The sequence below is a fragment of the Lacerta agilis genome, chromosome 8, assembly GCF_009819535.1.
Source record: "Lacerta agilis isolate rLacAgi1 chromosome 8, rLacAgi1.pri, whole genome shotgun sequence".
NCBI lineage: Eukaryota > Metazoa > Chordata > Lepidosauria > Squamata > Lacertidae > Lacerta > Lacerta agilis.
In genome coordinates, this window is record NC_046319.1 from 47,246,807 (window position 1) to 47,272,554 (window position 25,748).

Genomic DNA, 25,748 nt, shown 5'->3' on the forward strand with positions numbered 1-25,748 from the left:
TATTTTGTTTCGATTAGAAACTAGTGTAGAGCAACAGCCACTATTTCTGCACATTCCAAGCCTTAGCTGCTTAGAATTATTGCAGAGTTTTCCCTTACCAAGGTGCTGCTTCTTACTTTCCCAGTGATTTTTAACCTGGTGGATTTGCTATTCTTTCAGCAGGTGAAGGAGCCTTAAGTCCCTCCACCTCCAAGTGTAGCCTCTCTTTGCACTCCTCTTTTTTATGCAAGCTGTCCTGCAATTGCAGCAGCCACTAGTTATGAATTAATTATGAATGTGCCAAAACAACAATTTCCTTCTCTCCCCTATTTCAGATTCCTCTTTTCTATACAGTATTCATCTTTCTGGACTCTTTGCTAGCAGTTAAATCAAGGCAATTCTGTGTCAGTACTAATCATAACTCAAATGTTGGGGATCTCTTGCATTGAGATATCTTTGGATTTTTAAATGAAAACTAGTATGAAGGATTTTTATAGTCTGTATTTTGTCTATCATTAATTATTAGATTGCTTTTTTCAGTAATTTGATACTTCAACTAAAATCTTTCTCTTGATAGATGGAAGGCCTCAGTGGGAGGTGGAAGGAAAAATAATTAGAGAAAGGAGTCAAGAGGTGAGCTTTCTTTTAAACGTGGGGAATTATTTTTAAATGTACTGTAGCCTTGTAAGCAGCTTGGCAGACACTTGAGCACAATGTGGGTAGCCATAAATTTTCTCGTTTTAGCAGAAAGGTTAAATGTTTAAGTATAACTGATCTACTTCATGGGTGTTTACATATCAGTAGGGGTGCAAAAATGTTTGCAGAATGTAGGAGCTAGCTAGCTTTCCTAGGAGTTGGCTTTGAGCATGGGAGGTAGACCAGAATTGGCCAGTTAAGAGGAAGATTTATGTTCTTTCTGCAAGGACTTCACTGAAAGGCGGCAGACCCTACCTGGAATTCAGAATTTCTGATGCAGAGCCTTTCCTCCATTGAGTGCTGTGACTATTATGGTTGCTCAGGAAGGACTTACCTCAGTGGTAGTCATGCTTTGTGTGCAAAATATTGCAGCTTTCAGTCTATGGCACCTCCAAGTTGGGGATGAGAAAAATCCCATTATGAAACCCTAGAGAGATACTTCCTGTCAGCTCTGTATTGTCTACATTGATCATGTAGGCCAAAGAGCTGTCTCAATAGTGAGGGGGAAAGGCACCCAGATAATCTTATTGCTACTTAATATGTTTGAGAACTGAGCTCTAGGTTTGAAAGAGCTCCTGAAGCTATATCCTGGGCAGGCCAGATTGATATTAAAAAGATTTCTTTCTAGAGTACTATCTGGAAACAAGGAGAAAAAAAGATATTAAAACGGAGGAGGTGGAGAAGGCTAAAAATGGGGGTCGGAGTAGTGGAATATAAAGTGGAAAGGAGTTGAGCCCAGGGGCTTGGGATGTAAAAGGAGATGTCTTTTAGAAGACATCTGAAGGCAGCCCTGTTTAGGAAAGCTTTTAATATCTGAAGGACTATTGTATTTTAATATTTTGTTGGAAGCCACCCAGAGTGGCTAGGGTAACCCAGCCAGATGGGCGGGGTATAAATAATAAATGTATTATTCTTATTATTATTAGTAGTAGTAGTATAAAATGGTGTGAAGAAAAAAGGGGGTAATAGATTTCCAACGTGCTACAGCAAATATAGCAGAAATCCTATATCTACCTTTTAGCCACAGAGAGCCCAGCCATGACTAAGCAGTTAAATTTATGTGCCACTGAAATTTAAAATCACAGTTAGATTTTCTGTGACTTTCAAAGGATACAAAAGAAGGGGTGGGGAGATGGGGAGTTGGCCTATTGAACTTTGCCAGCGATGGCCGTTCTGTAAAAAAGATGCCATCACTTAAAAATCTCTGCTTGGTAGCCTAGCAAATAGTACTTTTGGGGAGAAAGCATATGCTTTGCCAGCTGATCTTGGAGAGGACGAGGCTTATTTAGGGGAAGATGTTTGGTATTGCTTTTAATATGCAAATTTCATTCATTTTTCATTCAGGCTACAATTGTTCTTGAAGTTCCTCCATACCACAACAAAACAGTTACAGCTACTGTCCAGGTGCAGTTCTATGTTTGCAATGGCAAGAGGAAAAAAAGTCAGTCTCAGCGTTTTACTTACACTCCAGGTACATACCTTCTTTCTAGTATAAATCATGGGTGAAATTCCAAATGTTCTTTGTTTCAAATTGCTATAGCACTTAACCTGGATTTGGGGTACCTGTTTTTTTAAAAATTATTTTTGCAATTATATTTGGCTATGGCTATTAAAGTGCCTAAATTGGACCTTGATGTTTTGTACAACACTGTAATTCTTGGCAGCTGATAAAAGGTTGAGAAGTGCTTCCAGAGGTATTCTGAAAGCATTAATTGTAGCTCTTGACCCAAGATCAGGGGAGAAACTGTTTACCTTTTGAGCTTGAAGGTTAGAAACAGGAAAAACCCTTCAACATGCAGAATAAATGTGAATGCCAATGCTGGGTGGAAAATACAGTATTTTCACTTTATACACATCTCTCCCACTCCTGACAATCTGTCTCAAACTGACCATATACCGCTTACTCAGATGTATATAGTATTACTGTCTTGAGTTAAACATATAAGATGTCTAAAACAATAGTAATGGTATACACATTTTGTAAAATTATGCCATCTCACTACACACAGAGATTATTAATTTTGAAAGCAAATTTTGTTCATCTTATCATGGCCGTTTATGTAAAATAAACAAGCCATGCCATAAAATGACAGACTGACTGATTCAAAAATAATGCTTCCTACACTGAATTTTGACTTTGCATACTTAAATGGCTCTCAGCTTTTTAATTTTTGCATAAAGTGCTTGTAAAAAGTTCTACATTCTTCACAATTTACAGTGCTTATAATGTGAAAATCTTTAGGTAATATAAACCTACATGATCAATAGTTGTGTATATTTCATTCACTACTTTCAACAAAGATTGACTCTCAAAGCAGCTTACAATTAAAATCTATACAAAGACAGCAGAGTTAGATATATGTGGGTGATTATAGCCAAGGAGAGGAGGGCACAGTATTTTCTGGTTCTTACAGTTGGTAGCAGTTCAGGTTCCAGGCTTTTCTTTCCGACTTCTAACAGCACAATTAATTCTATTACAGTTAAGTGTGGCATAGATTCCATCTTGAATATGGGACCTTGTGCATGCAGTCTCTAACATGTACCTTAATAAAGATATATATTGCTTACCGTGGCTGGGAATGACATCTGCATGAGACTCACATGGCTTCTTTTGGTCAGGAGGTACAGTGGTGCCGCGGTTTACGAACTTAACCTGTTCCTGAAGTCTGTTCTTAAACTAAATCCGTAATTAAACCGAGGCGCGCTTTCCTGCCGCCGGTGCCCTTCCACTGATCGGCTTTCGTTCTTAGACTGAGGTAGAGTTCGCAAACTGGAACACTACTTCCGGTTTTGCGGAGTTCGTAAACCGAATAGTTTGTAAACAGGGCTGTTCGTAAACCGAGGTACCACTGTATGGGGATATGCATGGCCTTGTACTGACTTGGGATAAAGTTGCATCTTATGTGACCAAGTTCTGATGTCCGTCATTTTATCTGTGAATTTAGTAAATAGTTGGTTTCCTTATTTCACAGTTGTACTAAAGCAAGAGAACAGAGATGAAATGGATTTGTCTTCAGTTCCATCATTGTCCTTGACTCGTTGTACAGGTGTTAAAGGACTCTCTTCTCTCCAAACTCAGCTGCCTTCACCAGATCCAGGGCTCTCGCATGATAGTTTACTTTCTACTTCACCTAGGAGCCTTGTATGTCCAGTTCAGCAGACGTACACATCCATGGCATCCTCACCAGTATCTCAGTTGCCACACATCCAGAATAGAAGCATTAGTCCAGGTGAAGAGCATCATGTTTTGTCTCCAGCTGTAGTCCACCAATCTTTTCAGGTAACATCAGCACCTTCTGCGAGGCCTTCCTACCAGCCTATGCAATCTAATGTTATGTTTAATGGACAGACTGGTCTTCCCATGAACTCTGCTTCCTCCAGCCAAGGATATGATGCAATTTCATTTCAACAAGATGCAGCTGTACCTCCATTGATAAACCTTAGCTGCCAATCTCTACCAACAATGCCCTATCTTTCTTCAAGTCCAGTTTCAGTGTCAACTTCAGCTGCAACAGGAGTGCATCCTTCAGTCCACCCAACTCAATCAAGACAATCGTCACCTCATTTGCAGTCAATGGGATACCATTGTCCAAATCCTCTGCAAAGTTCTGTCTCTTCCACAATGACTCAGTCCCTGGGACACCCTTCCACACAGTTGCAACAAGTTACTTACCATTCTTCAAATCCAGGTAACACTTCATCACCATCCCCAAAACCTTCTCATTCATTGGGCCATTCACCACGATCTGGGCCATCTTCTCCACAATTGCAGCCTATGCCTTACCAGACTCCTAGCTCAGGACCCGCTTCATCTCCTCCTCCAACTGCTGTTGGTCACTCTGGACAACAGTCCCCACAGGCACACAGCCCAGGCTTGGGTGGAATTCCTGCAGCTTCATCTTTGATGCATCATAACATATGTGACTCATCTCCATTTTCACCAGAGGAATCAGCTGTTAACATTAAACCTGAACCTGAAGATCGAGAGTTGAATTTTCAGACAATAGGGTTGCAAGACATCACTTTGGATGATGGTAAGTGATGTTATAAGTGTAAGGTTGAATGGGTTTTTGCTTTTAAAAAAAGCAGTATATTGAAAAAGAAAAGGAAAAAAACCAGTACTGTATAATAAAGGATTACATTTGGAGAGCCTGATATATGCGCATGACCTGGTTGTTGGCTTTCCTGTTTGTGTAATATTGGTCGCAGGTATGCAACTGGGGAATGAGGGCTTGAGCATTTCATATGTGTGTTGAAGTCTGCTTTCTCATGAGTTGGACAGTCATCTCTTGTTAAGTCATTCAGTGTTTTAGTGCAGTGTTTTTCAACCACTGTTCCGCGGCACACTAGTGTGCCGCGAGATGTTGCCTGGTGTGCCGTGGGAAAAATTGAAAAATTACTTCATATATAGTCCAGTGGTGGCGAACCTATGGCACGCGTGCCAGATTTGGCACACAGAGCCCTCACTGCTGGCACGCGCACCATCGGCCCACCCGCGCCGCTGTTGCCGCTTTCTCCCCAGGCTTGCGTCCACTGCCGAAGCCCTGAACTTTTTTTTTTTTTTTTTTTGCTAGTCGGCGGAGATTGTGTTCGGCGATTGATCTGCCCCTCAATCCGCCGCGTCAGCAGTCGTCTCCGACTGGGCACAACAGCGCTCGCTTCTTCAACCCCCAGGGCCGGTGTGGGGCCCCCGCGCGGGATGGAAGGCGAGGGCAGCCGGCTCCGGGCGGCATTCCCTTCTCCTGCCTTCTGCCCCCTTCCACTTCTGGCTGGGAGTCCGCTGAGGCGCCGCGACGGGCAAGGAAGCGGGGCTCGCCGGCTGGGGTCGCCTCAAGCTAGCGCGGCTCCGGGAGAGGAGAGGCCCGTGAGCTGACAAAGAGCAGCCGTCCTCGCTCGCCCGCCCGCCCGCTTGGCCTCCCCTTAGTCCGGAGCCCCCTCGGCTGCTCCCCTCTGCCCGCCTGAGGGCAATTAATAATGGGGCGAGGACAATGCGTCAGGCGCTGCCGTCACACACCCAAGCGCCCCGGCTGAATGGGCGAGGCTGGCACAAAAGGCGCCGCCGCGGAGGGAGCCGTCGGCGGCGCTGCTTCTCAAGGGCCCCGCCGGCCTCCCTCGCTCGGCCCCTGCGGCCCTCGCCTGCGAAGCGAGCCGCGCTTTGGTGTCTTTGTCGCCTTGGGAGCGGGGCGGCGGCGGCAGAGCAGGGCCGCTTCCCTTTTAACTGGCCGGCGCCACGCAGCCCCGGCCAGGTTGGCCCAGGCGAGGCGCGGGCGGAGGCTGCTTCCTTTCCAGGGTCCCCGCCGCCCGCCTGCCACTCTCCGGGCAGCTTGCAAACTCCCCGCTCCAAATAAGAACAGTTCAGGGGCGTGAGGACAACATGTGGCACAAGTCTTGTCTTTAAGCAGGTATCCGTATAAATATTGTTGTTATTAAAGGTGGGGCGGGAAATCGAGGCCTGGTTTTTAAGCCAGCTGGCCTGCATTCCCACGTAGTGTTCCTGTGCTTAGGGTGGATTAATTAATTAGTTAATTAATAATAGATGGGCGGCAGGCAGGGAAGGCTGGGGCTGACCGCTGTCTCCAGCTTGCAGGACCCGGCCAGGGCAACGGGATGGTCCAGCCCTGGGCAGCTCAGGGAGCAGTTTTCCTCCTTCATAGCAACTTCTTTACAGGCCAGGGGAAGTGTGATCTGCAGTGCCTCCTCAAACCCACAGTTGCCTTTTGCAGACCCTCCAAGTGAAATATGATTGGCCGGGGGGGGGGAGAAGGTCATCTCGCCTAGGGCGCAAAACACCCTAGCACCGGCCCTGCCCACTGCGCTGTGCGCGTGTCCCCCTGGTGCCCCGGCAGACGACGACGTCGGCGCTGCATGCCAACTCCAGCGAAGGTACCACCTGTCATCCACTTCTGTTCTCTCCCCCCCCCCAAAAAAAGCTCAGCAGAATTGGGGCGCCCACCCAAAAAAGCAAAGCAACCCCTGTGCGACCCCCCCAAAAAAGCTCCAAAACCTTGGTCGGCAGCTCCCCAAAAAAAGCTCAACAAGCTTGGGCACCCCGTGATAAACAAGTGGGTCCTGGTCTACAGTTTGGGCACTCGGTCTCCAAAAGGTTCGCCACCACTGATATAGTCAATATAGGCACAGAGTTAAATTTTTTAACATTTTCTAATGGTGGTGTGCCTCGTGATTTTTTTCATGAAACAAGTGTGCCTTTGCCCAAAAAAGGTTGAAAAACACTGTTTTAGTGTTTGTGAGTTGGTATATTGCTATGCGATAGGAAGTTTAATAATGCCTCACTAAACATGACTTTTTGTCATACTTTGGATGCAAATCAGGTAGTTGAAGAAAGCATTGCATTTGACAGCCCTTTAGATATTTGGAGATGACTATCATATCTCCTCTCAATCTTTTTACCAGGCTAAACATACTCAGTTCCCTCAACCGGGCCTCATAAGGCTTGGTTTCCAGACCCTTGATCATCTTGGTCACCCTCCTCTGCATACAGTCCAGCTTGTCATTATCCTTCTTAAACAGTTCATAGAAATAATTGATTAAAGACACTTCTAAATATTTGCAAAGCACAAACAATTTTTGACTTGAGTGTCCAAAGTGCATAACTTGCATCCGCTGGTCAAGGATGTTCAAGTCTCCTGGAAAATTTACATACATTTCTCTTTATATATATATATATATATATATATATATATATATATATATATATATGTGTGTGTGTGTGTGTGTGTGTGTGTGTGTATCCAAATAGTAGAATGAGTAGATTTTGAAAAGATTTCAAGATGCTTGAAAATTTTTACATGAAATGTTCCTGTTTTAGTGTAACAATATGCAATCTTTGTTAACTGGTCTGAGGTTATGTTAACCTTGATTTATGTTCCGTATCAGATTATGATGACCTTTTGCTAATCTTCTTTCACTTCCTTATCCGTTGTATCTCCCATTACATAAAGCTGTGGATTAGAAAAGCAAGGAATAAGGCTGTGTATTTAGGAGTTTGCTTTGGAACTAGACTATGAGCACATAAGGAAGGCTCATTACTTCACTTTCCCTATGAGCGGTATTCTTGGTATACCACTTGAAAGGGATGTTGTCTGATTAGTAAAACCTACATGTCTTGAAGGAGTCTTAATCCAAAATGTGTTGGGCTTTGCAGCGTTTTATAACTATATATATATAAAGTTAGATTTTAAGCACCATTTTGAATGTCTCAATTTTCTTTGTTGCCATTTTGTTTTTGTGCCTTTTGCTTTTGGTGTTGAGTTCCCACCCTCTTTGGTATTTCAGAATAGCTGAGATGACTTGAATACAAGCCCACCTTCATTAAGAGGGTAACATGAATCACCCCTTTTCAATTACAGTAAGCCTGCTACTTACACACATTTAACTTGTGCACATTCAGCTTTACGCGCTTGGCAAAAAAGTAATTTTTTAAAAAAGGTGGCTGGTGTCCAGGGAAAAATACTTTAGCAATCCCACCTGCCATTGAACCCATATTTTTTACTATACTGTATGTGATTTTGGCTTTAGATTCAATCCCTTGAACATAACTGCCACATATGTTTTGGGCTTAAAGTGTTTTGGATGCTGTCCTGCTTGTGGTGGTTAGGTGACTTAAAGACATGTTGAGGTAGCTCAAGTGTGACTCCAGTGGCTAATCTTGTAACTTGAGATTCTTGGTTTTAAAGGCTCTGGGGTTTCAGGAGCAGCACAGTTCCCTGGAACTCTAAAAATAAGGCAGTTCTGAGTAAATTAGGTTTAGGGTCTTGAACTTATAAGAAGTTTTCCCCAGATTTACTTAAATTTCAAGTGAAAAACTTTCTGTTACACAATACAGTATTAACCTTTCCAAATTAAAACTTCTTCAGGAGCTGTGTTCTAATCTATGGGCATAGAAAAATAATTTGATTATCAGATGGAGATGTCATAAGTTCCTAACAAAAGTATTTAATTCCAGAATAACATGTAATTAGTAATGACACGGTGGAGCTCCTTTTCAATTGTACATAAATGAAGGAGAACTCATATGGTGGCCACCCGTACAGTGGTACCTCGGATTAAGAACTTACCGTATTTTTTGCTCCATAAGACACACTTTTCCCCTCCTAAAAAGGAAGGGGGAATGTCTGCGCATCTTATGGAGTGAAGCCACTGGACGGCAGCGGGACCTCTCAGCTGCCACGGCATTCACAAGCAGAGGGATGCCTCTGCCGCTGGAGCCATGGCTCCCGTCAGCTTTTGGGCTGCTCGTTCCTCCTCCTCCGCAGCCGCTGCCAGCGGCAAAGGGGCGGGGGGAGAATGAGCAGCGGGCTGCATGTTCTTCCTCCGCAGCTGCCACCAGCGGCTAAGGGGCAGGCGGCGGCGGGAGCAGCGGCCAAAAGGGCTCCTTTTGGGCTGCTTCTCCCCCACGTCACTGCTCACAAGAGCAGCATAGGAGCTGCGCTGTGCCTCTCCCAACCGTGGCTCCTGTGCCTGCCCTTGCGAGAGGTGGGCGGTGGTGGTGGGAGGAGCAGCTCACGGAGCTGCACACGCATCCCCCTCGCCAGCTTCGCTCCTTTCCTGGCGGCGGAGCTGCCTCCGTTGAGGGGCGGCGCCCCCACCCATTCAGCCCAGCCAGCCACCCGACGCTGTGCGCTCCTCAGGGCGCAGATTGCTGCGCCTCCGACAAAGCCGCCTTGAAGGCGGGGTGGAGGGGGAAAGCGCTTTCCTCACCGGAAGCCTCCGCACAACAGCAGCCCCCTCCTTCTTCTGGGGGTCAGGCACAAAGGCTTTGGGTGCTCCTCAGAGTAGACCCATTGATGCTGCCCAGGGGCATCTTACATTAGACGTTAGTGGCACGGGGCGCCCAATTTTGGAGGGTACCACAGGCTGAGTGTCCGGGAAGGAGTGTCAGGGCAACATCAATGGTGCGCTCCTTTCCCCGCTCTGGGGCAGCCCCCTCCTCTCCTCTCAGCCACCCATTGGAGCACGCTGCATCCGGCTCAGGGAAGCCCATTTGTGTCCCCTCCCGTCGGGGCTGCCTGGGTGCCTGACGGGGACAACCGGGGGCGGGCACAGGGCACCCCTCTCTGGCTGTGTTGCTGCCTGCATGCCTCCCTGCGCAGTCTGTGAGCGGAGCAGGGAAGCGCCCTGTGCGATCCTGGCGCCGAGTGAGGATCGCACAGCCGGCAAGCCACCTGATCTGCTTGCTGACCCTCCTGTGGTGCAGACGTCCCCGGACAGTGGCAGATAAGGGGAACCGGGTGCTTAGATGGAGGCTTCGCGGGAGGCCATCTGGGCTGTGATCCGGGTGCCTCTTATTTATGTGGGATATCATCTGTATATACCAGTAAGCTTTGGTTACCTGCATCTCCTTGTTATCCAGAACAGTTGCAGTCCCTGATGCCTAACTCATTACAACATTTGATTCAGAATTTTTTTTTTCTTGTTTTCCTCCTCTAAAAACTAGTTGTGCCTTATGGTTAGGTGCGTGTAATGGTGCGAAAAATATGGTAATTCATTCTGGAGGTCCGTTCTTAACCTGAAACTGTTCTTAACCTGAGGTACCACTTTAGCTAATGGGGCCTCCTGCTGCCGTCGCACTGCTGCCACGCGATTTCTGTTCTCATCCTGAAGCAAAGTTCTTAACCCGAGGTACTATTTCTGGGTTAGCGGAGTCTGTAACCTAAATCGTCTGTAACTTGAAGCGTCTATAACCCGAGGTAAAGGTAAAGGGACCCCTGACCGTTAGGTCCAGTCGCCGATGACTCTAGGGTTGCGGTACCCGAGGTACCACTGTATAACTGATAAATCTGAGGAATTCCATTAAATAGCTTAGTGGAGTGACCCACTTCTGCTTCTTGTGTTGCCTAGGCTCAGTTTTAGTACCTCTCAAATTTAAGGTTTATTTGCCGTGTCATTTGTTACATTCTTACTAGTTTGGAGTTTTTATCGCATTAGAACCCAAATGTGGTGGTGCAATCTTGTCTGTTCCAAATTCAGAAGCAACATAACCCAAGAATCTGCTGTCTACAATTCATACCTTTCTTTGCTGAAATGTTTGTTTTCTATTCCACTTTACTTAAAAATACCACAATTTATCTTGTTTGTTTGCTTTTAAATATTAGATCATAGAATTATACTTCTTGAAATCCAAAACTTTAGCCATTTCTAAACTAGGATTACTGGCACATTCATGACTCAGTTGTATTGTGATTCACTTGTGTCTGAGCAGAGGTTCTACAGTTTGCAGATTGGTTAATGCAGCTTGCCAATAGACTCTTACTTTAAAGATCAAAAGGCAAAGCAGATCGTTCCAGCAACTTTATCAAGTGTCACTTGTCACCTGTTCTGCTTACAACTATACAGCCTCAAAATAATTTCCAAATGGTCAGCAGGTAATCAAGCAGTCCAGAATGCCAAGTTCTCAAGCTACATGTAAACAGGATTCCTTTTTTGCTCTCCCCCACTCTGGAGTATCTTGTATAAAATACATACTGCCTAGAAGTTTATAAAACTGAGAGTAAATCTATAAACCAAACAGCTCATAAAATACTAAGAAACACATAATTCCTCCTTCCTGGTACTTCTACTACTGGCACAATTTTATCAGATGAACTGCCACCACATGCTTTTTCAGGGACTACTGGCCCCTTCCTTGCATATAACAACTCTTCTAACAGTGCTTTTAGGAATACAGTAAATCCAATAGATATTAAAGGCACTTACGGTATTCCCTGATAAATATATGGAGGATTCCAGTCAACAGGATGTTAGGGTTATAGATTATTCACTACTGATTTTATCCCACAGCATGAAAAAAGCCATAGTTTTTCCTTAATATTGGTATTGGCATCACTGTTGTAAGCATTTGTTAAAAAATATATGTCACTTAAGCCAAATATTTGAACTCAAATGAAGAGAAACACCAGTAACTTACATAGAACTATAACACCTCCTGTGTTGTTTATCCATCCAGTATTTAGTCTAGGTTGTCTCCTATTAGGCCATACAGAAATCAGTGAACATTACTAACTTAAGTACACTGATTTTGACTTAGTTGGACACAAACCACATTCATCTGAAAAGTCAAAGCCAAATGTGGATCTCTTAGGGGAACTTCTTATTGTCTTAGAGAGGATTAAAGTGTTAAATAACTAAAGATGTGAAACTGTGCAGAAACATATTCCTGTTAGCTCCCCAAATTGAATAAATGTGGCAAACGTGTGTGCGGGGAGGCTGCAGACTTTGAAACCTTTAGCTGCTGGCTGTAAGATATCCCTAGCTGGTTTAGCTGCTGTGATATTTTGGATGTGTTTTAAGCTCATAATTTTTAACTGTCTAGACCAAGAGACCAGATGGAGTATTGATGTGAAGGAGGTATAAGAAGAAGGTAGCCCTATAACAGTGGTATATAACTGTTAATGTGTGATAGAGGATGCAGGGTGGAATGTAGGAAGCTGCCGTATGCAGTGTCAGACCATTGGTCCATCTAGCTCAGTATTGTCTACACTGAATGGCAGCAGCTCTTACAGGGTCAGTCAGGGGACATTTCTAGTGCCATCTGGAGATGCCAGCGATTGAATCTAGGACTTTCTGCATTCAAAGTAGTTAGTTGCTCTACCACTGAGCTATGGTCCTTACTTACCCTTGAGAATAGGGAATGAATATTTGCAGATAACCTTTGTTTTTAATCTAATTACAGTTTGAAAAAGATTGTGTTCATTTTTTTGTTTCATAAACATAACCTTGGTTCTCACCGCAGTCAATTTCAGTATGTTTTTGTCAACAGAAAAATTAACTGAACACTTAGCAGTAAATGTCTGGCTATCACAGAGTAAAGAATGATACTATGTATAATTCTAGAAGGCAGAAGCAGTCTAATTCCAAATAATGTTTATTTCTCTGTGTTATGATGTTTAACAGAAACACACAGATGCAGCCATTGACTTGAAGAGCAGTGTGTTCAATAGCTTGCAGTGCATACAAGGACATTGTGATAGGGTTGACAGTGTATTTTTCTGTATTTTATTTCTGTGCTAAGGCATTATTTGAATCAGCATCAAAATTGCATATTTAAAAAAATAAAAGTGCAATACATGTAGTCCCCTGTCCTCTTACCAGTAGACTGACTTGTTAACTAATCAGCTTCTAACTTTAGAAATGTGCCAGTATGTTCCAAGTCTCATAGAATCATAGAATTGTAGTTGGAAGAGATCCCAAGGGTCATCTAGTCCAACCCCATGCAATGCAGGAATCCTGGCTACATCCCTATGTGTGCTCAAACCACCAACTTTCTGGTTAACAGTCAAATGCACTGACCCATTGAGCTACCCGAGGACCTTTGGCATAGTAAATTATTAGTTTCAGTTATGATGGAAAGATTTTGCCAGCATACATTCAAACCATTGAAAATTTAATCATTTATTGTAAGCTCTGCAGGTGACATTCCTCAGTACAATTTTATTAATGTTTGTAGGCTGTTAAACATTGTGCTTCTTTAATTCTTTGCCCATACTGACTTCGTGTGTAGTCCCAAAACAACTTCCTGGCCAGGCTGCAGAGTGTGTGGCTAAGAAAAGTGACCAACTCAGCCCCAAAATACTGGCCAGCTGTTCCAATATGAATGAAAGAAGGGTTGGGGCAGGAGTAAGGATAATGATACAGGGAGAAAAATAGACTTTGTCATCTTCTTTACCAATCTCAGTCCTGCCTGTGAATTTTTACAGACACTTATATTACTATTATTGTTGTTGTTGTTCAGTCGTGTCCGACTATTTGTGACCCCATGGACCAGAGCATGCTATTGTTATAATTTATTAAATGTATTTACCACATTTTATCCGAGGATCACAGGGCAGTTTATAGTATAAAAGCACAAAATGCATAACATGACAAACAAAACTACCTCCATACATAAAACATTGATTTCGCCCTTTAGTGGTGAACATTAACTCTGCATTTCCACATTTTAAAATTAAGCTGTTGCTATGAAATCACAAGTTTCTCAAAGAAACTGGGAAGAATAAAATAATTCTGTCTGTTTCTGGACATGTTGGGACTTTGAGCACAGGACTAGCATAACCCTGCAAAGTTTATTTCTTTTCAAGGTGATTTACTGTATATACTTGAGTATAAGCCTAGTTTTTCAGCACATTTTTTGTGCTGAAAAAAGCTGCCCTCGGCTTATACTCGAGTGAGGCGGGCGGTGGGGGCGGCGAGAAATAAGCCCTTTCTCTCCGCTCGTGCCACCACCTGCTCTCCCCAGTCAACCATTCCTTAAGAAGCATACAAGAACGGCGGTTCTTTACACTCCCCAGGCAGCTTGTTCCATTCCTGAACTGCTTGCATAAATGCAAACTTGGCAAAGGAGGAAGAGGAAGGAGCAGCTCAAAGGGCTGCTTTCGGGCTGCTCGTTCCTCCTCCTCCTCCACAGCGGCAAAGGTGAACCGGCTTATACTCGAGTCAATAAGCTTTCCCAGGTTTTTGTAGGAAAATTAGGTGCCTCGGTTTATATTCGGGTCGGCTTATACTCGGGTATATACGGTAACTAACTCAGAAGCAGTATGGAAAATAATTACCTCATGGGCCACTACACTATAGAAAAGGAACTGCAAGGAGAATAAATCTGTATTAAATCACGTTCTTGACAAATTCAAACATTACTTTTTTAAAAACAAACTCGAGGTTGTTAGCCCTTGGGGCTCTTTGAAGGCATCTTAGCAGAACTGCTAGGTATTGCCAAAATTGCTTGGAAGCAATGACAAGTAGACAGGGAAGAGCTTTTAGGGTAGGGAATGTGATAGCACGTGCTGCAGCTGAGAACAAATCCATTGAAGCTCAAGCATAGCTTAGACTACTGGAGCATTGTCTGTATCTATTTTAAGAGTTCTCTTTTCCAGAGTGCCTCACTGTGTGCTCTTCTGCATCTGATGACTGATGCCCACTGACACATCTGGCAGTGTAGCTGGAGAGGGGGGTTGCCACCAATTGAGAGTATTGCTGAGTTGCATTGTTTTGCACAATCATTAGCTGTAAGGTGAAGCAAAAAGGGAAAGCTAGCAAGTGCAAGACACATTATCTGAAGCAGCCCCCCCATATGTTTTTGCACTCCCATCAGTCTCAGTGTCAGGGACTGGCTGGACACTGAGGAGTGGTGACTGGATATTGATGAGTGGGCACTGGGAGAAGCGGGTTGTAGACTGACTTGGAAGAAGGGACCAGTGAAATGGGAGAGCCTGTAACAGCCGGGAGAGGCAGGAGAAGCAGCAGGATTGACGTGTGAAGAACCAGATGCAGGAGGAGGGAAACATAAGTCAGGCTGGCGTCGTCAAGGGCTTCTACACCTCCTCCTCCTGCCCCCACCTCTCCTGCTCCACTGTCTCACAGGACCAGAAGTGGATTGAAGTACGACTTTTGTATAAGACTGACTCCATGCCTCTTATTTAGAAATTAAGGCATACTACATGACACAAGTTTCTGAATTCATGTATTCTTTACACCTACACTTCCATTGCCAAAAATTAAAAAAATACACAAAGACTTTTAAAGAAGGCAGCTTGCTTCCAGTTGCATGCAGTTCTCCCCCGCCAAAAAAAAAATCCATTTAACTTTTTTTTTTAAATCCAAAACTCATTTTTCTCTAATTTAAAAGAACAGAGTACAGTGGTACCTTGGAAGTTGAACAGAATCCATTCTGGAAGTCTGTTTGACTTCCAAAACGTTCGGAAACCAAGGCGCGGCTTCCAATTCACTGCAGGAAGCTTCTGCAGCCAATTGGAAGCCATGGAAGGTGCGTTGGACGTTTGGGTTCTAAAGAATGTTCGCAAACCGGAACACTCACTTCTGGGTTTGCGGCGTTCAGGAGCCAAAATGTTCGACTCGCAAGGCGTTCACAAACCAAGGTACATTCCAACCAAAAGACAAAAGAAGATTGCTTCGTTTGATGCAGGGCACATCAGAGTGCATCAGAACATTTTTTAAATGCATGATCCAATCCTGAAAATGTGACGTAATGATCTCTACTCATGTGCATAGTACATCACACTGCTGTGTGAATCTTTGAAAAATGGGATAGGAAATGTCTGAAATTCTAACTTTTAAAAAAGTATGATCTCTCCAGCCCCTCTGTATTGTTTAAAAGCCTAGTTTCATCCTGCATACGTTATTTTCAGTGGTATTATAGAGATTTTTAAACCTGTGCAGCTTTAACTGTGTTGAATATGAAATTATATAAATATCCAAAATGGAGTTTGGAAAATGTACCACTCAGAAAACAATATTTATGAAAACTGAACAAATATATTAATCCTTTCTCTTTCCTTTCAGTGAATGAAATCATAGGAAGAGATATGTCACAGATCTCGGTGTCCCATGGAGCAGGGGTGGCTATCCATTCTCCGCATGCATCTTCTGCATCTCTGGAGACAGGACTATCGGATGGAATTCAGTAGCTGCTAAGCTTGTGACTTAGTGATCCAGAAAACTTCGCACTTTTCCTTTGAGTAATGCTTCATCCCCCTCCTTAGATTTACTGTGCTTCCGACTTTGTGGCCTTGATGATCTGGAACAGTGGATCCTTTGCATAGCTGTTCTGGGAGGGTGGGGAAACGGTTACACTTCTAGCTTCCTAGGATGCTGTAAAAATTACTTTGTAAAAATGGACACAAAGAAGCAACCCAAGATACTTTAACCATGAAAAAATACCAATGAGCTATGCTTGTTTTGTGCATTTAATAGAATACTTTTATATTAAGTGCTTAATTGTATGGAGAAATATAGTTTTGCTCTCAATATGCACAGTACTGAATGTGGGATTTTTTTTTTTAAAAAATACACATCTTCATATGCTGCTTTTCCGTAGAAATATTAGGACTGTAATATAAATTTGTATACCTTTTTGGGGGTCTTTTGAAGAGCCTTTAAGCTTATATTGTTTGAAAGAGAACTTTTTTTTATAATGAAATCTTCCAGAGGCACAAAAGTACCTGTCATCTTAAGCCAATGCCTTGGAAGTCTTGCGTATAAAAAATAGCATTTTCTTTGGACTTTTAGGAAGCAAAGCCAAATGTAGGTCTGTGTTCTTTATACATTGAAAATCCTTGGTAGGCTGCAAAGAGACCATTCCATCTTGGAAATATTGGGATAAAAATGACATTCCAAAATCTAACTTTTATAACTTTATACCCCTTGCTAGCACAGGCCCCCCTCTAAGTGAAACATGTTTTTCTAGTTCAGAACAGTTTATAAAATGCTAATTTTTAAAGAGAGAAACAAGATTTTTGGATGCTGAAAAGCCATGCTCTATAAGGAAACCTTTTGGTTGGAATAGTTTTAAGTACGGGTTATCCGCACTGTCTTGAAATCCCTCAGGTAGGGTTTTTCACTTAGTCCATGATGTGTCTCCCCACCCCCACCCCACCCCTGGACAAATCCAATTTATATCTCTTGTTACTCAGACTTGTTTCTTAAAAATATTTTCTTTATAACATTTTGATACTTATGTTCATGGGGATTCCTCCTTCAAGAAATCTGATTAGTCCCAGTATGTAGTAAAGGAAATGTAACAGGTTTTGATAAATAGTGAAAAACTGTTTAGCCGCTCATGCTCTTAACAGTTGTGCTTAATACGCTGACAGAGGCAGCTTTTTCTAGTAGTTAACAGACGTCAGGGCACACCCACCATGAATTTCTCTCCTGCAAGCGCCATTGAAAGTAGTGGGGACTGCCCTTTTGCAACTCCTGTTGTACTTCCAGCAACCCACACCATCAAGGAATCATGTTTACACTACATTTTGAAATTTCAGACCACACTGAATAAAAATAAATAAATCATGATTGGAGCCGAAACGTCAGTGACACAACTTTGTGTTAGTATTTCATACAAGATGGGCAATTACGAGTTCATAATCCAAACATGTAATATCCAGAATCCCTGTTAGATAGTAAATTTATGTTGCTTTTTGTATGAATATTGAGTTTTTAAAATAAATTGAAAATCCAGCTTATTCAGCTTTGACTAGCCAAATAAGAAAGAGGGACTCCAGATTGCTAAGAGAGTTTTTGAAAGCAATCAAGTAAAGATTAATCTGGCCTGGCCTGTTGTAAAAACATTATAAGTCTTAACTGCATCTGTTCTAACTCTGGCCCATCAGGTAGGAAGCCCAATGCGTTTTAATCAATTTCCCACATCTCCTGTGAAGAGAGCTTTGTCCTCTTTAAGCCTCCTTTTAGCCATCAAGAGGGCACTGACAGATATTAGCCCCAACTGGCAATGTTCTACTGACTGATTTGTCACTTGGTCTGCCAGTGGCCCACCCTTCAGTGTAAAATAAAATACAGTACATTCAGATGTTTGTGCTTATCTTCAGTGGAAACCTAATGCCTGTCTTCTACAAAATTCCTAAAAGTTTAGAATATATATATAAACCTTGACAGTCAAAGCAAATATGATTTTGGGGGTTAGAATTTACAATTCAAGAGGGAAGGAAGTGGCCTTCATATGAACAGCTATCTTGAATGCTTTAATTAGGTAGATGTCAAATTGGAGTAGCTCTTAAATTCATCCCTTTCCCCCAGTAAATTTGCTTTTAATTAACTTTTTGAGATATGTAATGTTATTAGACTACTGTTACTAGATTGTCATATATAAATATTAGAAATCAAAAGGAGCAGTACTGTCATTTGGAAAAGGTAGTCTCTCTAGTGTTGCTTTTAGGTAAGTCTGTCTTCTGTTCACATAAGTTAAATAGCTTTAAAAGAAGCTGTACAGCTAAGTACATGTGTAGCACTTCACTCCTTTTTAAATTGCCTTAGCCTTTTCATGTCTAGTTGGTGACAATTCCTGCATTACAGTTTTCACTCCGTAAGTAGTAATGGGTCTCTAGTAACCAGTGGTTGCAGGGAGATTTCAAGTTTTCAGAGCTTTCTGTATGCCATGGGGTTTTATGCTCCTTGGTGGTGTGCAGTGTAGCCTCTTCCCTCTCTTAAGTCCTCCTGAGTAGTTTTGAATTTATATTTTTCCTAAAATATGGGAACCCAAACAATCCCGTGTTGCTATGCACTAAGTGAGCAATCCACCAAAAGCTGTACCATTACAGCCTCTCTCCATTTCAGCAGGGCTTGCACAGGGGAGCCCCTTGCAAGCAAGCTACTGAAACAATTTGAGATTTTTGCAGCTATGGAATTGGCGGATGGTTCACAAAATCTTCTGATGCCTTTAAATACCTTGATGCCTGTAGATGTAGAACTGCTTTCCTATTTAAAACAAAAACATAGACTTTGGGTACTAAAAATGGTTGTATTTGCCTTGTAAACACTTCAGTGCAAGGGTCTTAATTTTATTTTAATGTTTTGCTTGTGTGATGCTATAGATTTAAAGACTGTTAATCTTGTGTAATGTAGTGGATATAAAAGCACATGATTTCTATTGGACTATGCAACTTACAATTTTCAGCAGTCGCCGCCTGTGACTGGCACTTTGGCATCTACCTTGCTAGCCTCTCCGGCCTCCAGATCTACACAATTGCTTTCTATGCTGATGTCCATTTTTTAAAAAAAAAATATTATGGAAAGCATTCATAAAACAACTCTCAACAGAAAGAGTGGAGGCTTTTGTTAATCAAATGAGGAGGCAGCACATGGCCCATTTGATATGGGCTACTAAAAGCAGTTTTGGCTTTACCAAAGTTTGACCACAATCTGGCACTCATTGTAATAAACTCTTCATCAGAGAAATGGAACTGCCATCCTTTGTAAACCAAAGATTAAAGAAGAAGAAAAAAAGACAAATTTTGTTTGTATGCAAACAAAACTTTGAAAACTCTATTTTTGATACACAAAATGAATGTCATTCCTTGAGAGGTTTGGAGACTATTCAAATTGAAGTTTTATATTTAACCATGTGGGACAATAATGATTTTAAGACTAAAGGTTACATTCTAGATGTTTACAGAGCCTTGTATTGTAATTTCATGTACATTTTGTGTATTAAACCTTTTGTAAGTTATGATTGCAGTGCTACATGCAGAAATACAAAGGGAAAAACTTGCGTTTTAGGCTCTTGAATCATAGTGTTGAAATAAAGAAGAAAATGCACAAAAATGTGTGTCTCCAATGAGGTGTGTGTACTATTTTGAGAGATTTGGCGTGTTTTGCATGAATGAGATTTTTCCCATGACCTTGGTCCTTGGAGGATTTTATATTTTCTCCAGATTCCATAGAGATGCCCAAATCCATTCCACAGTCTCTTGACTGTAGTGCCATTTTCACAGTACCTGTTCCACACAGTTCCTGTTTCACAAACTGCCATGGTAACACTTAGATAACCCAGGAGCTGTCACATAGGCTTGCCTGTGATTTAGAGTTCTTTCCAAGCAGTGTTCTGTCTGAATTGCAGGAGGAGACCCTCCCCATGCATTTTATGAGAGGCAATAGTTCAATAGTAGAGCATGTTGTTATTCTTGTAGCATAAGGTTCCCAGTTCTGTCTCTGTCGTCTTAATTGAAAGAGTCTTTGTCTTAGATTTCAGAGAGCCACAGCTCATCAAAGCTGCAGATTTGTTGCAAGATGGGCAGTATGTTTCTAATAACCCAAGCTACACTACCTAGTGACAAAAGGCTTGCCTGTACTGCTAAGGTGCTAGCTGTAAATACAGGATCAGTGGCTTTGAGGTTGGTAGTGGTTGCATCTGTGTATGTGAGGCAAGAGAAAGGATCCAAACCACATGATCTAGCAAGAGCCCTGACCAATTTAGGATTAGCCTCCTTGACGGCGCCTCTACCTATATGGATGCTCCTGCAATATAAATAGAGGGGGTAGATGGAAGTGCCAATGATTTCATATTAAGCCATGGTGGCTAAGGCTTTCTAAAGATAGCTTGGGAAGGCTTGAACCCTGCTCCACATTCTTGCCATGTAATTAAGAGCTGTAACGCTGGAGCTGCAGATCGATTGACAGGAGGATAATTTGCTTGTGGGTTCAGGCTTTCCTCTCTCTGTAATCTACTAGTGCTTGTGTGAAGTGATGAGGCCAAGAGGTGCCGTAAAATGACTTACCCTCTGTGGAATGAAACTGTGACTCAAGCCCCCTCTCATACCTCTGCTGTGTCACATGGGGCAATTAGTCCATAACTCATTCTAGGCATCATCGCCTTACGATGAAGAGTTGTGACAGAACCAGTTTGCCCTTCAAGAACTAATTGGGTAGATGCACTTACATGCCTGCCTGCACTAGAAGAATTCTTTTGCTGGAACCCAGGAGCTAAGGGGTTTGTGTGCTGGTTCTGGGTCTGCAGAACTGGGTCTTTTGCTTGCTTGTTTGGTTTAAGAGGTGTGAATTGTTATTTTTTTCTCATTAAAATATAATCAATTTTCTCCCTCAAATCTACTCCACAGAATATGGAGAGACAGATGGTATTGAGAACTTAGGCTCTGCACCTCAATCCTAAAAGGACCATATAAATTACTAAATAACATTCATCCAAGCTCACACCTTTTCTGAATAACCTATTTTATTCTCTCTCTGTTCCTATAGTTAAAATGTGTTCATGTTCCAGTTTTATCACCAACATGCTGTCAAATGTTTTTGCATTTCCCTGCTGGTGGTGTTGTGTTTGGATCTCAGTTTGGAGGCACAGTTTCTACTGCTTAGAATTTTACTATTTTCTCAGTTGCATCTCGCTTTTCCTCAAAGCCCAGCAGCTCCTAAAACTTATAATTTGCATCACTTCCTTCACACTCTTCCTCTTGGTGGCTCTTGATGGTGGTGATGACGTCTAAAATCTCTTGCCTCTGCTTTTTTTATTGTACTATTATAAAAAACCATAAAGGCTTGCATGCAGCTCACAATACAGATTACCTTTCAAGCTTACTGCATTATGCAGTTAGCATAATGGAATACCAGTAGCTGTCAGGTTTTCTTTTTGGTTTGTTTGTGCACAACATAGAACTATGAATTGCTGCTGCCTTTCTCCAAATAATGTTATCCTTTTATACAGCAGTGTGTGCACTTTGAGAATTTGCATTGCTATATTATTGAAACATTAGGCAAGGTCTCATTTCAGTTGCCTCGCAGTCCTCTTCTGCTGTTTACACACAGTTTTTTTTTTTTTAAAAAAAAAAACAATACCAGCCTTAGGGTTTCTGCTTATCCACACTGCATTTTTCAGTATTTCATAATTTTCAGCCCTGTTAAGATAGGGCCATCCTAGGCTCTTCACTCATCACTGATTGAATGCTATGTGTTAATAGCTGTGCAGTTATACAGCTCAACTGTTAGGGATTAGCATTCAGCGAGTGTACAGTATGTGTACACAATAGCTGAGCTTGTGCGTGTATGGTTACGTTCAGTGACAGTGTGCTCAGAAGTGCAGCATCAGTTTGTCGATGGGTGAGCTAAGATTTAAAAATGGGGGCCATTCCCTTGATGATGCCAGCACACCAGAACTTAATCTGAGAAGAAATGAAAAAACAGGATGGAGCATACCTGCACTATTCAACCAAACTGGCCTTTTGCTGCTTTAAATTCAGTCTCAGCTGCCTGCATTACTTAACAGCAAGGCTGTTCCTAAGACCCTGCTGTTGCTGGTGGCTTGAACATCCTGCAAGCAGTTGTTTTGGCGTTCCTCTGAGTTGGTGGAGCCAGTTTTGTGCTGTGTTCCACTTGGCATCTTTTCAAGCTCAAGTGAGCTGTGCTAATATTAATTAGCTGATGGAATCACAGTGGAAATCAGGATGCGGCATGTCAATACTGGGCTTCTCACCACCTGCTTTCCTGGACAGGGACATCCGCTGTGCACATACCGTGCAGGGAACACCATCGTTCCCATCCACCCCCTATTAAATCAGAAAGATACTGTGACCTATTTAGCAGGCAAAGAGTAGTATACAGCATGGCAGTAGCCAATGTGCTGCCTTCCATTTGATGTTGGACTTTCATCATCCCCAACCAGCATGGGCAATGATTAGAGATGATGGGAGTTGTAGTTCAATAACATCTGGAGGACATCTGGCTACTCCAGTATCATAAGTACCGGTAATAAGAAAAACAGAGTAAGGCTGCTTGGGAGGGGGCATATGAGGGGAAGAAACTATCTAATTTTGGCTGAAGGCTTTTGTTGCCTTCTCCTACTAGCCACATTTTTCTGCTCAGCCTCACTGTTACTGAGGAGGAGTTATATTTGAATGTTTAGAATGTAGAAGCTGTTGCACCAGTCATACCAGTCTCTGTAAGATAATGCTCTTAACTGTCCATTTACATGTTCAAAGAGATTGCCCTGTTGGTGGCTCTTTTCCCACATCACATGGCTGAATGCAATGCCATCCCAGGAGGGAGAACAAGAGAGGCTTTGTGTGAGAATGTTTTGGGAGGATTCTGGAAGCTGGGGAAACAGAAGCTGGTGTGTTGGACCCCAATATCTGACTTGGGGCTTCCCTAGAAACCTAATGGAGAAGCAAACATCTTCTGGAGTGTTAGTGCTCTGAGTTCCTCTGTCCTACGTTCAGGTTGCACATGTGCAAATGAAACCACATATTATAAAGACACCACAGTCTCTGTTGACCTTCATTCCAAGGAAACTGAAGCCTGGAAAAGAGAGATGGAGCCTCTCACTGCTCAGATTGGGTTGTGTGCAACAATAAATATACTTAAATAGATTAGTAGCTAGTAGCCCTCCAGATGTTGCTGAACTACAGCTCCCATTGCCCTCTAACCACTAGTCATGCTGACTCATTGAATGTTGCGCATGAATAACTACAAAAGTGTGCATACCAATTTTTGTGTACAACAGGTACAGAGGTTGTATACTTGCTGAATACAACATGTGAATAATACCCTCTATGATGCTGCTTTAAATGTATAGTGCAGATGGGTGTTTATATCTGCAGCAGGGGTGATTGGTTGTTTTATGTTTCATGAGAAGAGAAAACAGGAAAGGGGGAGATTGCAGAGAGAGAAAGCTCTGCCTCACCCAACAGATTATCCCGAGTGAAAGATCCTTGCTTTGCAGGAATTCTATATACTGCAGAATACACACACATAAAAAACCCAAAACATCCTTCCCCCCATATTACATGGTTTGGGATCAAATGTGGGACATCCCCCCCCCCGGGCAATGCAGAGGTATCAGGCAGGCCCTGCCTCCTTCTACCCACCTTCCTCCCAGGTGCTGGGCTTGCCTTCAGCTTCATAGAAGAGCTATTAAAAGCTGGCCAAAGCTGTTTTCGTTTGCCACAGTCTCCCTTGACACCTCTCAGACCTGCCTCTTCTCCTGCCAGCAGCATCCATTAAATTACTATTTCAAGGATGTAACAAGAGGCTTCTATTATATATTTCCAAGCATTCAGCAAGCTTCTTTCTGTATTGTACATTAGGACAAATGGTACCCATAATAATATAAAATGCTTGGGCACTTGCAAAAAGGCAAGAAATATCCCCCCCCCCACCTTACAATGCTGTGAAAAGTACATTGTGTCCATTGACCCAATAGACTCACAGTAATTAGAGTGATGAGGCAGGGCCAGATTTTAAGGGGGGTTTATTTGCTGGGTGAAATTCTGCAAATTGCTCAGAGATCAAGCATATTTGCACGTGGAGTTAAATCAGATATCCTGTAAGAACTTGATTCTGTTCCTTTTGATGGTGGTCACAACTGAAACAGCCCTGCAATGTAATTATAGCTTGCTCTTTACACTGGATAGAATTGCATTGCAAGAAAAACTGATCCAACAAAACAGAATTTTAGGGACCCCTGACCATCAGGTCCAGTCATGTCCGACTTTGGGGTTGCGGCGCTCATCTTGCTCTATAGGCCGAGGGAGTCGCCGTTTGTCTGCAGACAGCTTCCGGGTCATGTGGCCAGCATGACAAACCACTTCTGGCAAACCAGAGCAGCGCACGGAAACGCCGTTTACCTTCCCGCTGGAGCAGTCCCTATTTATCTACTTGCACTTTGATGTGCTTTTGAACTGCTACGTGGGCAGGAGCTGGGACCGAGCAACGGGAGCTCACCCCGTGGCAAGGATTCAAACCGCTGACCTTCTGATCAGCAAGCCCTAGACTCTGTGGTTTAACACTAATCAAGTCTGACTCATTTAAAGTCACTTAGATGGCCAGGTGTGGCTGAATAAATGCAGTGAGAACATTTGAGGGCACTACACTCAGTTCTGTGTCTGGCGTGACCCAAGCTGCCATAGCCCAGAATCCTCTGCAATCCACTAAGGATTCCTCAGCAGAGAATACAATGTGGAATGAGTTCCCTGGATGAAGAAAGCTTGAGAATCTCTGCATGGCTTAAGGTGCAACAAAGAGTTGCAGGAGTGAGTAATGTGCTATTTTCATGGAAAGTGTTTCAAGTCCAAGTTGATTGCCCCCTACCATCCTCTTCTGCAAAACATTAAAAGAAAAACCCCTCTCTATTTTAAGACAACTAGCTTTTAAAATAGGAACCAATTTCATAATGCCACATGGGCCTTCTTAAAAAAGCATGCATAAACCCCGACCTTTTGCATATAACACGAGGTCACAGGCAAATTAATGTTTCCAAAGATAAACCTGAGAAAAGTGTGTCTGTGATAGAATGGCCATGTGTCCTCCATTGCAGAAGAGAGTCCTCTAATTTAATTTCATCTGTTCTTGAAGGACTGTCTAGTTCAGGTTCAAGAGGGTGGGAGCAGAGTTGAAGTTGCCCATTATCAGTGAGCTCCTTAACAGCAGGCACAGAGCTCAGCTGGCCACAGAGCCTTACACCTTACAACAGTGAGCACTAGTTCAACTGGAATTAATGTACATTACTTCTAAATTTCCATGAATGTATGTAAACGCATTTGCCTATGAACATTTTACCCATCCTTTTTGGAGCCAAAATAAGATTTGGCCATCTTGTGTGGAAACACATTTTCCAAATACAATAGAAAGAAATTTAAGCTCAAATTTAATGCAACAGCATTTCTCAGAAAGATGGCGCTTTCCTGAACTTGTGACTAAAATGAGGACCAGGCTGAGTGAACAACTGAGCACATATTTTTGGAAGGTCATTACTGTGTTATCATTAGTGCAAGTAATTCTTACTATAAGGCCATAGCTTCAGCTTC

General features: G+C 42.7%; 1 protein-coding gene across 1 annotated transcript in view; it reads left to right on the plus strand.

The window, feature by feature from the left end:
- Positions 1–19,666, plus strand: part of NFATC3 (nuclear factor of activated T cells 3) — a 59,722-nt gene extending 40,056 nt beyond the window's left edge. The window contains exons 7-10 of the mRNA XM_033157216.1: positions 557–612; positions 2,020–2,146; positions 3,648–4,709; positions 15,988–19,666. Coding sequence (XP_033013107.1) covers positions 557–612; positions 2,020–2,146; positions 3,648–4,709; positions 15,988–16,112 — 1,370 coding nt within the window. The 3' untranslated portion in view covers positions 16,113–19,666. The remainder of the gene's footprint in view (positions 1–556; positions 613–2,019; positions 2,147–3,647; positions 4,710–15,987) is intronic.
- The last annotated feature ends 6,082 nt before the right edge of the window (positions 19,667–25,748 follow it).